General features: G+C 42.2%; 1 protein-coding gene across 1 annotated transcript; it reads right to left on the bottom strand.

Moving 5' to 3' along the window:
* Positions 1-1,594: 1,594 nt before the first annotated feature.
* RIBC2 (RIB43A domain with coiled-coils 2) lies at positions 1,595-14,060 on the bottom strand. Its single transcript, XM_062490883.1, has 8 exons — positions 14,015-14,060; positions 13,432-13,713; positions 10,192-10,273; positions 8,487-8,831; positions 7,791-7,909; positions 4,391-4,618; positions 2,828-2,994; positions 1,595-1,676 (listed from the first exon to the last, which is right to left on the bottom strand). Exons 2-8 carry the CDS (start codon positions 13,690-13,692, stop codon positions 1,595-1,597), a joined length of 1,284 nt encoding a protein of 427 aa, XP_062346867.1. The 5' UTR covers positions 13,693-13,713; positions 14,015-14,060.
* Positions 14,061-14,207: the final 147 nt, after the last annotated feature.

The following is a 14,207-nucleotide window of genomic DNA, read 5'->3' as shown; positions in this document are numbered from 1 at the left end:
TCCCAGAGGGCACTACTTAGCTGAGCAAACAGACCTGTTTGAACAGTTGCTTTCAAGAAATGCTTCCTTCAAGCATCTTAAAATCGTCCTACATATCTCAAGAGCCATGCATTCTTCATTATTTTCACAAAGGATAACACGGGGGAGTGGCGGGGGGAGGGGGGTGGGGGGGGGTTGGTGGTGTTCAAATTAACCTCAACCCTTGGGTTTAAGCATCTTTCCTCCTTTGTTTGGTGAAGGCATCTCCAACCTGCTTCACTACAAAATTCATTCAACATTACCATTATTGCTGAGACAAAGAACAATCAGTGGACTCCAAGACAACATCATCAGGATGTTTTTCAGCTCAGATTTATGTCCCATATGCTGGCAAGTTACAGTTTGAGATCTAGTCTCATAAATGGGCTCTATTTTTATTAAAGGTTCACAATATTAGAGGTCTTGGATTCTTAGCTGAATCTCTCATCTGACTCATTTTTCCTCCTCTTTCAGATCTTCAGACTCCTAGGGTTAGTCTTCCAACCCTTTCTGCAGCCCCTTCCATGTCAGCTCTTTCTCTTCTGGATTTCATTTCCCTGTTAGCTCCACCATCCATTTCCCTTATGCACTTAGTTTCCTACATTACTTCTCTGTATTTTCTTCCTCTGTGTTGTGCTTGCCCATGTTTCAAATGTCAGTGACTGGCTCTTTAATTGCTAAGCCAATACTGTCACCATGAAGATAGGAAGTACACAGATTCCCTGAATTACCCTGCACAAGCTGAGATTTTTTTCCTTAACTTTGTTTGATGAACACCTGCTTTTTCACCCCTCTTCTGTCACACCTGTGAATTGTCCCCAGTCTCCTTCAGCAGCACATTACCTGAATGTAATGTGCTCCTCCATTATTTCCAAAGTGTGGGGATGTATGTAGGAATACTTCCCCCCTGCTTTTCCACACTAACTCTAATACACATTCTGTTTCAGTGCCATGCCTTAGTGCACTAATCACCTCGATATCCATTGAACTCTTACCACCCTTCTCCCACTGTTCACAAAATAAAAGCAACATTTCTGACCAACTTGACCACTTCCTTTTTCCTTGCCTCTGTGTCTGGCTGGTTTGTTTTGCTTTAAGAAAATCCAAAACAAAAAACCCAAAAACATACCACAAACAAACCAACCCAAAATTTTCTGCCTAGATCACCCTTCTTCCCTCCCAGAGAAGCGCATCACTTATGTCTATGGGAGACAGCATTCCCCTCTGGTCCAGTTGCATAAAGCAGCACTGTAGCTAAAATTCAGATTTTTTTACAGAAATTGATTCCTATAGGAATGAATAATGTAAATATTACAGCTAAGCCTGAGACACAAGAGTCAAACAACTTACTACTGAATCTACTAGTCCTTTCAGAGCAACAATCATGTTTAAAAATTAGTACAAGTATTTTTCTTTTCTTAGACTAGATCTGGCCTAACAGACTGTCCTTTAGTTTGAGTGCAGTGTTTGAACATGGCAGGGAACAGATAAAAACAATAAAACATGGGATTACTCAACTGAAAATTTTAATGTGTTTCCATACTTCTGTACAATTCAGGTTGATTTATCCAGACCATCACCGGGTGGTTGTATTAAACTGTGCGTAAAACTCGTCTGTTGGAATATTTGAATATTCTTCCTCTTTAAGATAAATGTTCCTAGAAATAAACAAAAAAATTAAAATCCATTAGTAAATGTTTTCTTTCTATTGTTCAGAAGTAGCCTGAGATACCTAAAAAAAGATGTAATGCATTAACACCCATAAATGTTCACAAATTATTAGAAACGGAACTTAATGTAACTAGAACTTGTTCTGCAAAATACATGCCACATCTCAATATAACAAACTTAGGTTTATTTCTTCCTGAAATATCCCTCCAAAAAGCCTGAATTAACACAATTCCAAACTTCTGTTTTCATAAGAAGAAGGCATCATGTAATCAAAATTCCTTTGCAGATGGTATGTATGAACCCAAGAGTGGCTCAGTTGATCAGAGCATGGTGCTAATAATACCAAGGTCACGGCTTCAATCCCCATATGGGCCATTCATTTAAGAGGTGGACTTGATGACACTTCTAACTTGAGGTCCCTTCCAACTCTGACTAGTCTGTGATTCTATATTCATTCCCTCCACCACCACCCACCCCCCCCCCCCCCCCCCAAAAAAAAAAGGAAACAAAAAAGAACTGGAAAATAGAACACCAAACCATTACATTTGTTTTTCTTTTCCTGCTTGTATTATCTTCCTTCTTTCCCCTAAGAGCAGACACCAGAACTGCCCATCAAGAGACATCCAGTGGTTAGTTAAAGAATCACCTAGTTCTGTCATACATAATGGAATGCTGTTTGTGTTCCTAACAACCCTGAGCTATCAGAAACCAGCAGCTCTACTGGCAGTTCATCCTTTTTTGCTTCAGAAAACTAACAAAAATTAAAGAAACATGTACTGCTTTTCACCTGACAATATAATTTTCTGCATAGCTAATTATATTTTTACACTGTTTGGCCACCTATATAAACAGTCTGTTGTCAGTAGAATGCTTTCAAGAATTCCAGATCCTAATTCTTTCATGCCAGTCAGTAACACTCAAAACCTACTCTTTGAAGATTGATTACACAATACAGGAAAACTCACTTCAGGCAAATTGTTGATTTTTTTTCTTTTTAAAGCATGAACTTGTAACAAGTGCATTAAAAAAGTTACAAACAGAAGTAAAAAAAGCTCTTTGAAAGCCAAGCTATTGGGTTAATAATGATAAAGAGGTATTTTTTTTTTTTTTATTTGAACAACACTGGTTTGGTACTTACTTTGCTTTTTGCTCCTGAGAGAGCACTGCGTTCATGACATCCAAACCTCGGCGCTGTTCCTGATTCTGCCGCTGCTGGTGCCGCTCCCAAAGCAATTGGGCCCTTGCAGCCTGTAGACATTGCCTGTCCCATTCAGCATCTCTCTGGCGTTCCTGCTCTCTTACTCTCTACAGGAGTGAGAAAAAGGCTTCATTTTCTCTCTTTCAAAGATGCAACTGTATATAAAGTCTCATGGGTAAGTTCATCCAAACAAACTTGCTTGCTGTTACTGAACACTAGGGGTAGCATTTGAAATGGGAAGGAGGGAGCAAGGGTTTCTAAACCAGGCAGAAGCAAGATATGGCCAATGAAAGAGCTATGCTTTTCTCTCTGTAAAATCCCAGAGCAGCAAGACAGATTTTATTATTATTATTATTGTTCTTGTCAGTAAGAGTTGAAACTTCTTGAGGCAAGAGGTGCATAGACATCAGTATGGATTATAACACGGCTAACTCAGTGTAACAGGGGAACCACAAACACCATGTGAGTAGAAACTGTTTTTTGCCTCTGCCTCACTTCTTGTCTGACACCCCACTGAACAGAATCAAAAAAATCAGGCCTGCAAAAAACCTACTTTCCTTGGTTGTATTCATTTTCAGCCAGCCTAATGACTTGAACGAATTCATTTTAGAGTAATAGGAGAGGCAGGAAAATGACAATTCTACCTTCAGCTTTAATAACAGTACTAGGTAAGATACAGTATAGCCTATGGTGCTGTAAGGACTAAAAGAAAAAATCAAATACTATTCTTTAGCTGTCATAAATGCAGCCTCTGCACTGAGGGAGGCAAGTCACTTCCTACTTCACAATATCTAAACCTGGATACTCTTGACTTCATAGGAGACTAGAAGTCTTCATTTTGACTGCCTGCTTCTATATACCTCTAGAGAAGCAACTTTTACCATTGAAATTCTACTTTATAGCATGACTCAGTCATGTGGGATGGTAGAAATGAAACTCCATTACATTCTTACATTCATGAACTTTTAGGCCTCTGAAATATGCATGAGCAAGGTCACTGGACCTGCTCTATTTGCCTTGCTTGGGTACCCTTGAGCATGAGAATACTGCTTTGCCTGCCCTGCTTTCACCTTCAGCTCCGGGATCTTCTTCCCCTATGGAGCAGCCCACTGCTTGGAGGTACCTTGTGCACTCTCAGGTCCTGAACTGCACCATGAAGCCAGGGTCTTGGGCTGGGCAGGAGTTTGCTGCTCAGCTGGACCACAGCTGGATCATGATCATGGACCATGCCCTAAGATCCCCTTGGCACTGGGCTCCTCAGCAACTTTCCTCCCAGTCCAAGTCCAGGGGTCCAGCCTACTCCATGACATCTCCCAGGTGCTTCAGATATACTATGTTCAGTTAGACCGATTAAATTTTGGGTGAAACGCAGATCAGCAGAAAACACAGCCTCATACTGGCATGTCCAGGGCAAAGAATGGTATTCTTCTACAAACATTCCCTATAGTATTACTACAACCAAGAAAACAGAAAATGCATGAAAACACATGTGAGCTTAAATACCAGTTTCTCCAGAGCTTGCTCCTTTTGAAATTCACGAATTGCCATCAGCTGCTCCTGATTCATTCCCTTCCATCGATTGACAAGCACATTATGTTTACCCCAGGGACCAATTGCTTGGTTAGGGTTTTCAGAAAGGAAGTCTCCTTGAAGGAGGCAGGTAATTTCATCCATGTCATCTTTTATTTTTTGAGCCTTTTCCAATGCATTTTTATGATCCAGTTCAGCAGCCTAAATTCAATGGAAAGAGAGAGGTGATGTTTTTTCCAGCAGAAACATGAACTAAGGGATGAAAAGATGTTAACACATCATAACAGATGTCTTTCCAACTTGCATACAGTAGTCAAAAGCATCACATACAAATACTGTGATCATTGTCTTATTGGCCAAGATCAAAAGACTAATATCAGACAATTCTTTAATGCTGTCGTTCACATATAGCAAGTAAACTAGGGGCAAAAAACCCTTTGTTTTATAAGAAAACGCAGAATTAAGTAAAAAAATAATTTCACATTTATCCCCAGGTAAATAACCAATATATATTTGGCAGTCAGACACAATATGGAAGAAATTTACAATCAAAATTTACTATCTGGAATCACTAGCCTTGATTTATATATTACATACTGAATCTAGGTGAAGAGCATGGGTAAGCCACCAAAATAGACAGACAAGAGATGTCCAATTAAAGTCTGAAGATGAAGCCCTGATTCTCTTTGCCAATACAAAATGCAAACTTGAATCATATTACGTGAATGTATCTGAAATACTGGAGATCACAGTATGAATTTCTATGGAAATCACTGCTCCTAATGTTCACTACAAGGCACAGTCTCCTATTCAAAGGAAATTTTGGAAAAAGCTCCAGAGTAAATCACATTTAGCAGAAAATAATTTTGAATAGATCTCACATAATTATGTGCTGGCCTTGAAACTTAAAATGTGCAGTTATTATTTAGATCACTTTCTTAATGTCACTCCACTGTGATCTAGCAACAGATCAAGGCACTTCAACACTGTAACTCAGGTTTCTCTTTGAGAGGGAGAGCATAAAATTTCCAAGCTGCCTGAGAATCTCACTGGAGGAAACTCCCAACTCAGTGCATAGCCATGCATGTCACACTACTAAGCCATGATTAACAATAAGATTTTAAACTCTGAAAACACATCAGATTTATCTTGTCCATCAAAGTCCTGCTTGCTTCACTATTTCTGATGCAGGGCAGGTGCCACTGGCCTCTTGCCTACCTGGGCACAGCTGGCTTATGTTCAGCCACTGTCATCAGCACCCCAGGGCCTTTCCTGCCAGGCACTTCCCAGCCACTGTCCCCATCATGGAGCTGTAGGGGGTTGTTGTGACCCAAGCGCAAAATCCAGAACTTGGCCTTGTTGAAACTCAGACCACTGGCCTAGGCCCATTATTCCAGCCTGTCCAGATCCCTCTGCAGAGCCTTCCTACCTTCCAGAAGAGTCGGTGTCATCTACAAAGTGCTTCGATCCCCTTGTCCAGGTCACTGAAGATGTTAAAAAGCTGACCCCAGTCCTGAGCCTTGGGAACACCCTTGGTGCATGGCCCCAGCTCCATTCCCCACCACTCTCTGGGCCCAGACATCCAGCCAGTCTTTTACCCAGTGAACAGTGCGTGTCCCTGTCCAAGCCATGAGGAAAATGCTGTGGAAAAGTGTCAAAGGCTTTCCTAAAGTCCAGGCAGGAACATCCACTGAGGGGGTCCCTGTCCTAGGAGATCAGGTGGGTGAAGCAGGACCTGCCTGTACAAACCCTGGCTGGCTGGGCTGATGCCCTGGTTGTCCTGCATGTGTTCATGATGGCACTCAAGAGGATCTGCTCCATGACCTTTCCTGGCACCGAGGTAAGGCTGACAGGCCCAGAGCTCCCTGGATCCTCCTTCCAGCCCTTCTTACAGCAGTGTCACACTTCCCTTCACCTGGGACCTCCCTCCCTTCACCTGGGACCTCCCTGGTGAGCCAGAACAGCTGGGAAATGATGGAAAGTGGCTCCATAAGCACTGCCACCAGCTCCCTCAGTACCCTTGGGTGGATCCCATCTGGCCCCATGGACTTTTGTGGGTCTAAGTTGTAAAGAAGTTCTCTGAGCATTCTCTCTTGGAATATGGGAGCTTCTTCAGGTACCTGCCCTTGCCTTCCAGCTCAGGGGGCTGAAGACCAAAATAGAGAAGATATTAAGTACCTCACTCTTCTCTTTATGCTCTGCCACTATTTCTCCCCAGACACAGGACAGAGATTCTCCTTGCCTGCCTTTTGCTGCTGATGTATTTTTAGAAACATTTTTCATTGTCTTTGACAGCAGTAGCCAGATTAAGTCCTAGCTGGGCTTTGGCCTCTTCTAATTTTCTCCCTGCATAACCTCACAACATTATCACAGTCCTCCTGAGCTTCCTGTTCCTTCTTCCAAATGTAATAAACCCTCATTTTCTCCCTGAGTTTCAGCCAAAGCTGTCTGTTCAGCCTGGCTGGTCTTCACCACTGTCTTGGCTTTCAGCACATGGGGACAGCTTGCTCCTGCACTTTTACATTTTGATTTTCAATTAACTTGGGCTGTCTACAAAGAAAATTATAAGAAAAATGCCCCCCCAAAGGCTCAAGCAAAATTAGAGATTTGCATGCTCATACAACTAAACCAAAAAGTACCATACTTAATGTAGGTAACGCTGATGTGGTTTATTTTGATGCAACTAAATACATTTAAAGCTAAGTCACAACAAATATAGTTTTCATAATATAAACAAATAAGTTTAACCAAGCTAATAGCATCCATTTGACTTAAATGTAGAAGCTGAAAAGAAAAAAAAACCCTCTGCAGTAAGATGAAGAACTCGAGCATGACAGGTAATGGTACTAAGACAGGTTCTAGAGCAAGGTCAGTAACCAACCAAGAGACATTGTACACAAATACCCATGAAGCAGCCAAAGTACCAAAACCAGTGGTTGTAGGGAACTAATGTAAACAATAAAGACAAAAAGCAACTGTCAGCAATGTTTCCACACAAGTGCAAAGAAAAGCAGAGACAGTAAAAGTATGGGAGGACTGATATAAACCCAGAAAGAAGCATGGGAGGCTTTTGCTGTACCCCAGTTTACCAGTTCAAAGCCTCCGAATGACTGAGGAGCTGTTTCTGCCCACCAGCCAGCAAACTGAGAACTAGGAGGGACAATTTTGGCAGAGGATAACTAGATAGAGGACATCTAGAGCCTTGGATCCATTGTTTACTTGGCAAAGCACATAAAATTTTTCTTGTTACAAGCTGAGTAACCTTGGAAGACAGCTGCTCTGACAACATCACTACTCATTCTGATTTTGTGCATCTTATTTTCCTTCTCTGTCTCCACGTTTTCTGAAAAAACAACAAGCTAACTTAATTTACCTGGATTCTATTGAAATTTTTAGTAGCTGTACAAACTGCACGTCTGCTTTCCTCTTCTTTTCTTTGTTCCTCCATAATCTTTCGGTCAAGTTCAATGCTGAACTTGTCGTAAAGATCATCTAAATTAGATTCAAATGAAATTTAGTCAATATTCATGAACATGATGTGCCACATGAGTTAACCAGGGGAAGAGGCAGGGGGGAGCTACAGATAAAGGAGGCTGAATAATTCTTTCCAAATCCTACCACCAAAGCTGTCCATCTTGGGATTTCAGGTGACTCATGAATCTAATCTTACCTACCTGTTTAATATGCTACCTGTCTTGTCTAAACACTTAGTGTTAAAATTAAATAAGTATGTTAAGTACTGCAGAAAATAATGTTTCATTACAAGCTGGGGAAGAAAAATCAGTCTTATTTTTTCTGCTCTAGGTCAGTATGGATTGGACAGTTTGGCCTGATGAAGTAAGCATACCAACAGGAGGCATAAACCTGAAATGAAACCCAGGTGGTATCACAATCACATGTATGAAATAGAGATTTCCTAAGAGAAATAGTTATTACATTAGAGCTTATAAAGGAAAAACTGCTGTAGTATTTCTAGAAGTTAAATATACAATAGGGTATGCCATATTTTCATCAGATCCATCACAAGTTCAGAGAAAGAATATTAAAACTACATTATCTTTTTTGTTACCTGCCAATTTTTGGTCAGCTAATGCATTTTTCCAGTCTTTCTGTTGCTGAAGAGACCACTCCCTTAACTGCTCCTTTTGAAACTTCATCCTCTGATCATAGTTTAAGTCTTCACCCATAAACTTCTGCATGCCAGATACAGTACACCGGGGATCATCATCTGAAACTCGAGCAGGTGTGTCTTTCTTTAGGGCTTGTGGATCATTCAGGTCAAATTCACGTCTTGTTTCCGGCTTCTGAAAATTCTTCTGAAATTCAACGAGAGCCCTATTCAAGTCTTTGGTTTCATTTTTCTGCCGTTCTTCCAACAAACACATGAGCTTGTCATTTTTCCTCATATCATGAGCTAGACAAAAATGAACACAATGAAACCACATCTCTTAGAGGTGCACAAGTCATTGGAGCACAGACATAAGGTGAAAATAAAATTTTCAAGCTGAATAAACAGAATGTAAGTCTTCAAACTGTTATGTCATAGGAGAGTATTTGATCCATAAATACCAGCCCAGCAAACACTCTAATACTAGTAATATTTACTTATGAAATTTTTTCTGCTTTTTAGGTATAAATTATTTTATTATTACTACAGTGAAATACATGCATATGAAACAAAACAACAGTAAGTACTAGAACTATGAAAGTTAGCTTGGTGAAAACCTGCAGGAATACAAGAAGTGTACAGTAAACCAGTTGTTCCTATTCACTCTTGGATTACAGCTACAGTTGAAATATATTGTTGCTTGTCAGGAAGAAAACCGAAATTGGGCTGCAACTGAAAGGACTATAGATAGCTCTTCCATAGTTCCAATGATTTTTCTACCCGCAGCACTAAAATCATTGGCTGGCAATAAGTTCTGAACAGCTTAAGAGCTCCTGCTATTTAATTGAAACAAAACAAATTACAGCATTTTTAAGAAAAAACAAAAAAACAAAACTCCGACCCAACCATCCATTTCAGTTATTTAAAATAATTTGCTAGAAAAGGTAATTTCCTTTTTTGTCAGACTCCAATGCTGCTGGTAGTTTCCCAAGAGTCAGACCCTGACAGGTGTATTTTCCAGCCAGGAAAATCACAAGCAACTGTAATAGAGGCACACACAGAGCTCAGGCTGTGGGACCATTTCACCTGATAGCATAGGAAAGCATGCCAAGCACAGAATACCACAAAGGGTTTGAGGTCAGGGCAAGGCATGAAGTATTTCTGCGGCTGTGAGTTCTGACTCAGCAATGACTCATCTTATTGCCTTACTGTACATGACTCATGCTTCCAGCAATAACAATCCAGAGAGGATTCTACAGAATCTATACATTCTATGGAAGAATGGCTAGACAAAAGATGAACTCACTCTACAAGAAAGCAACTAAAAAAGATTAGCCACTACTAGACTGAAAAGGACAGTGATAAGTGATTTTTTTTTTAATCCTGTTGCATATTTAGGTTTTTAGATTATGCTATTCATCAATACCTTTTAAAAGAAAACACTGAAAATTCTGGCCTATTAGGCAATGTATCCTAGTTTAATCATGTCAATATAAATCTTAAGATAGCAAGAAGAATACATACTGTGCAATGTAGATATATGAGTATAAATAGTATATAAACTGGATGACTGAACTTAGAGAATATATGAAGGGAGAAAAGAAAGCAGGAAATGGTTTAAAACATTTAACTATTCACAGAAATACCACAGTATCTAGGAATATACCAAATCTTTCATGGTCTGCCTTTTCAGCTGCTTCTTGAATTTTCCTCTCCTTGACCTGTGCATCCAATGCATCTTTATCAATCTATTAAAATGAAAAAAAAACCAAACCAGATCTTTAGGAAATACTGTGTTTGAAGAATTAGAACAACAATTAAAAGGTACTGTCAAGCTACATTGACTCACAGTTGCACACAATAGATACAACCCCACTAGCAATAGAATACATACACATTACTAATGTAGGTAAAGCAAAATCTAGAAACATTCTTGTTTGTTTGCGTTGTTTTAATAATGATAGGTATGCTCTTGCACCTAGTCAGATGAAAACACCACATTTACATGATACAAAAAGCTATAAATATTTTCAGCTGTATTACACATAATGTGTTTTCCCCATTATAGCTGGCGATGTTTTTTATTGGTCTGCTTTCATTTATAAAGCAGCTAAGTATATTAACAGCAAAGATAGCAGGAAGTTGTAATAATTCATATTTGAAAACATACAAAGGGTTCTTAAAAACATTTGTCAAAAAATTCAATGACAAATCTTCAAGAATCTGGTAAACAATTTTAATAGTCTTTGTCTAAAACATACTCAGATGAAAACAGAAAAAGATCATGGCTGAAAATACACATGGTCAGTGCTGTAACACATGACTGACAGTAACAATAAGGCAAAGAGGTAAGTTTGTAAGCAAGGGTGAAACCATCAAGAATTCTATCCTCCAAAAACAATGGTGGTGTGGGCACTAAATATCAGCTCTTTCAGAGGTCTCACTGGGAAAGCCAAGCTGACACTAAAATTACAGGAAATACTGCTAAGAGAAATTAAATTCAAGTTCTTAGTATTCTGGCAATAATAGAGGTAGTCAGTGAATCAACTTGTGTTACACTATTGGCTCTGTCCTCTTCAAAACACTCACTCAACACAAGAACATTCCAACAACAGACATTCCCAGTCATATAAAACCGCAGGTTTCACTTTGCAGTACTTAAATAGTTTGAGGCAGCTAATTTCTAAATTGGTTCTATTTATGTTTGCATATAAAGTTTGCGCATAAATTGAAAGTAGTATTTAATTTGGATTACTTATCTGAACTCTTTAGAAAAATCACTGATTTACTGAGAATAAATTCTTCAGTCTGTTACTGAAGAGGGCATTATCTTACGTTTTCATTACTCAGATGACAAAACAGATTCAGAAGTCAAAGTAATAATAAAACTATAAATAATCAAGGAAAAAAAATCTGGGTTCCCATTCTGCTTTCCAGTATATTACCTCCATGTTTTTAAAACATTCAAACCCTGCTTTAGGATTTTTGGTTTCTAAGTCAAATACTGTCTTGATTTTTAAACTAATCAGCGACTACCACTCAGGTAAACTGGTCAGAGAAGAGAAGCAAAGAATCTTAAAGCCACATGGAAATACTGATGTAGAATACCTCTGTATGGATTCCCTGGCTCTTTACAGTTCAGACCTGGCCTAACTTTAAAGCATAAGAACAGTCCCTTCTGTCAGCATAATTGTTCAGGTACATTGAATTCTGTTAAATAAAAATAAACTGTTAATCAAAGTCCTCCAGATGAACACTCCTTCATTTCAGATGTTTGTCTAATGTAAACAGATCTATCAAAACCTGTCTGAGTCAGCTTTACAAAACAAGTCAATTCTACTAAAGTGTTGGGTAAAACCTTTGGATGGTATACTCCAGTATGGCTCAATAAAACACACCAGGATATATTAGTTGCCTGCTATTTCATTAACTGAGAATTTATGGTTTGCACTTCATTTTTAAGGCTCTAGAAAAGCCAGTTTATAGAGAAAACGTGTTTCTGATGAAGAAATTTCAAGTATCTTAACCCATCCCACAAGTGCTAAAAACTGTTATTAGCCACTTCCACACAAGTATGTTGTTGGGCACTTAGGTATATTGTTGGTATGCGTCAGGATGGACACCAAGTGGACACATTTGTCATGTTCAGTGAGTAGGAACTGCTAATTGCTCTGCACCTACAATGACTCTTGCATAAGAATGATATGAAAGAAATTCAAGGCCCTGTCAGAGATAAGGTAAAGATACTTTTCCCACTGACTTGAGCCATGTTTCTGTACCTAAGAAAAGAGGATCCAGTTGACATCTGTTGCAATTGTACCAGTTCAATGAAATCACCTCATGGCACTCTTCCCTAATCCTAATGTGGGCCTTTGGAAATACCACAGGGAGATTCAATATACTATTGCGTCCAAAGTCAAACAGGTATAGGGCACATTATTCCCTGATGTTCAGGATGTGAACTGCATAGTAAACTCTGGAGAAAATCCAATAGCCTGAAGGGTGTTCACCTTTACATATCCAAACCAAGAAAAATCAGACACAACAATTAATTGCATCTACATAAACAAGGATGGATCTGTCCCATTTTGTCTGATGCAAAATACGACTAATTGCAGGACGCTTACAGCAGTAAATCTCTCACAGCATCAGTTCTAGTGAGGTCCAAGTGGACAAGGGCAGTATCACAGAGCAGAGAGATAAAAAGCAATTACTTGTTTCAGCCACATTATGTGAGCTGACTCTGGAGGCTCTTGGCTTCCCTCAAAGTACTCCTACACAGAAATACAACACAGGGCTTGATCACTCTGTGCTGTTAGGGGGCAATGACACCCTGCCCTTGAATCCAGAGCAGTGGGACACAGGTACACACGAGAAGCAATGGCTATAAAGTAAAACACACCAAGTTTTGCCTCCATGGAAGAGCCTCTTTCCACTGAGGGTGGCAGAGCACCGAACAGCTACCCAGGGAGGTCACAGAATCTTTCCCCCTGAAGATATTCCAAACCCACCTGGACATGTTCCTGTGTCACCTTGCTCTGGGTGACCCTGCCGGGGGGGGGGGGGGGGGAGGGGGGGGGGAGGGGGGCGGAGGGAGAGGGGGTTGGAGTGGATGATCTTCAGAGCTTCCTTACAACCCTAAATATTCTGTGATCTCTTTCATCAGTAACTTTAAGCGCGACTCTGAAAGTCGCATCTGGGCCCTCCCTTCCTGCTTGCTCCCCGTCACGCACACACCTGAGGAAGGGTCACTGGGGTACCGCTCCCGGCCCGCCCGGACCGGCTCAGCCGCCCCTTCCCTCCCTGTCCCGCACTGGGGTGTGGTCCCCGCGTTAAGCCCTTCTCCTCAGAGCTCCTGGGAGCGGCGGGGGGCACGGCGCCTGCCTCCCTTCCTGCCCGCCCTCACCCCTATGGTGCGGATCCGCGTGTTGAAGATGCGGTCCCGCCGCAGCAGCTCCCGCCGCCGCCGGCGCTCTAGAGCAGCGGCCTCCTCCAGTTCCCGCTGCGGCCCCAGCCCGCTCATGGCGCCGGGAGCGAACAGCGGGACGCCAGGGCCGGAGTGAGAACGGTGGCCGGGAGCAGCGGCGGCGTCCAGGCGGAACACAGCGCGGCCCGTCGCGATGGGAACGGGAACGGCAGTGGCCGGCCGGGACACAGCGCGGCCCATCGCGATGGGAACGGGAGCGGCAGTGGCCGGCCGGGACACAGCGCGGCCCGTGGCGATGGGAACGGGAGCGGCAGTGGCCGGCCGGGACACAGCGCGGCCCGTGGCGATGGGAACGGGAGCGGCAGTGGCCGGCCGGGACACAGCGCGGCCCGTGGCGATGGGAACGGGAGCGGCAGTGGCCGGCCGGGACACAGCGCGGCCCGTGGCGATGGGAACGGGAGCGGCAGTGGCCGGCCGGGACACAGCGCGGCCCGTGGCGATGGGAACGGGAGCGGCAGTGGCCGGCCGGGACACAGCGCGGCCCGTGGCGATGGGAACGGCGGGGCGGGGCCGGGCCGCTGCACGAGGCGCGCAGGCTGTGAGGGCGGGGTGGGGCTGCCCGTCCCTTTGAGGCGATAAGTTGTGGAAGGGAGCCGTCGGGTAGGGGTGTTTTTGTGGTGGTAGATGAGCTGAGGGGGTGGGCTCGTCGACTTTTTGAGTGGGTTGAGGCGCGGAGCTCAGAAGCTCTTGCCCCC

The sequence above is a fragment of the Cinclus cinclus genome, chromosome 4 (genome assembly GCF_963662255.1).
Source record: "Cinclus cinclus chromosome 4, bCinCin1.1, whole genome shotgun sequence".
NCBI classification, from domain to species: domain Eukaryota; kingdom Metazoa; phylum Chordata; class Aves; order Passeriformes; family Cinclidae; genus Cinclus; species Cinclus cinclus.
This window is presented reverse-complemented; position numbering and strand designations above follow the sequence as displayed.

Bases quoted from the DNA above. Each gene is read 5' to 3' on its own strand.
- RIBC2 (XM_062490883.1), bottom strand. From the start codon at position 13,692: ATGGGCCGCGCTGTGTCCCGGCCGGCCACTGCCGTTCCCGTTCCCATC. The intron at 10,274-13,431 runs GTGAGGGCGGGC...TCATTTTAATAG, and splicing joins CGCGGATCCGCACCATAGGG to ATTGATAAAGATGCATTGGA. The intron at 8,832-10,191 runs GTATATTCCTAG...ATTTTTGTCTAG, and splicing joins GGCAGACCATGAAAGATTTG to CTCATGATATGAGGAAAAAT.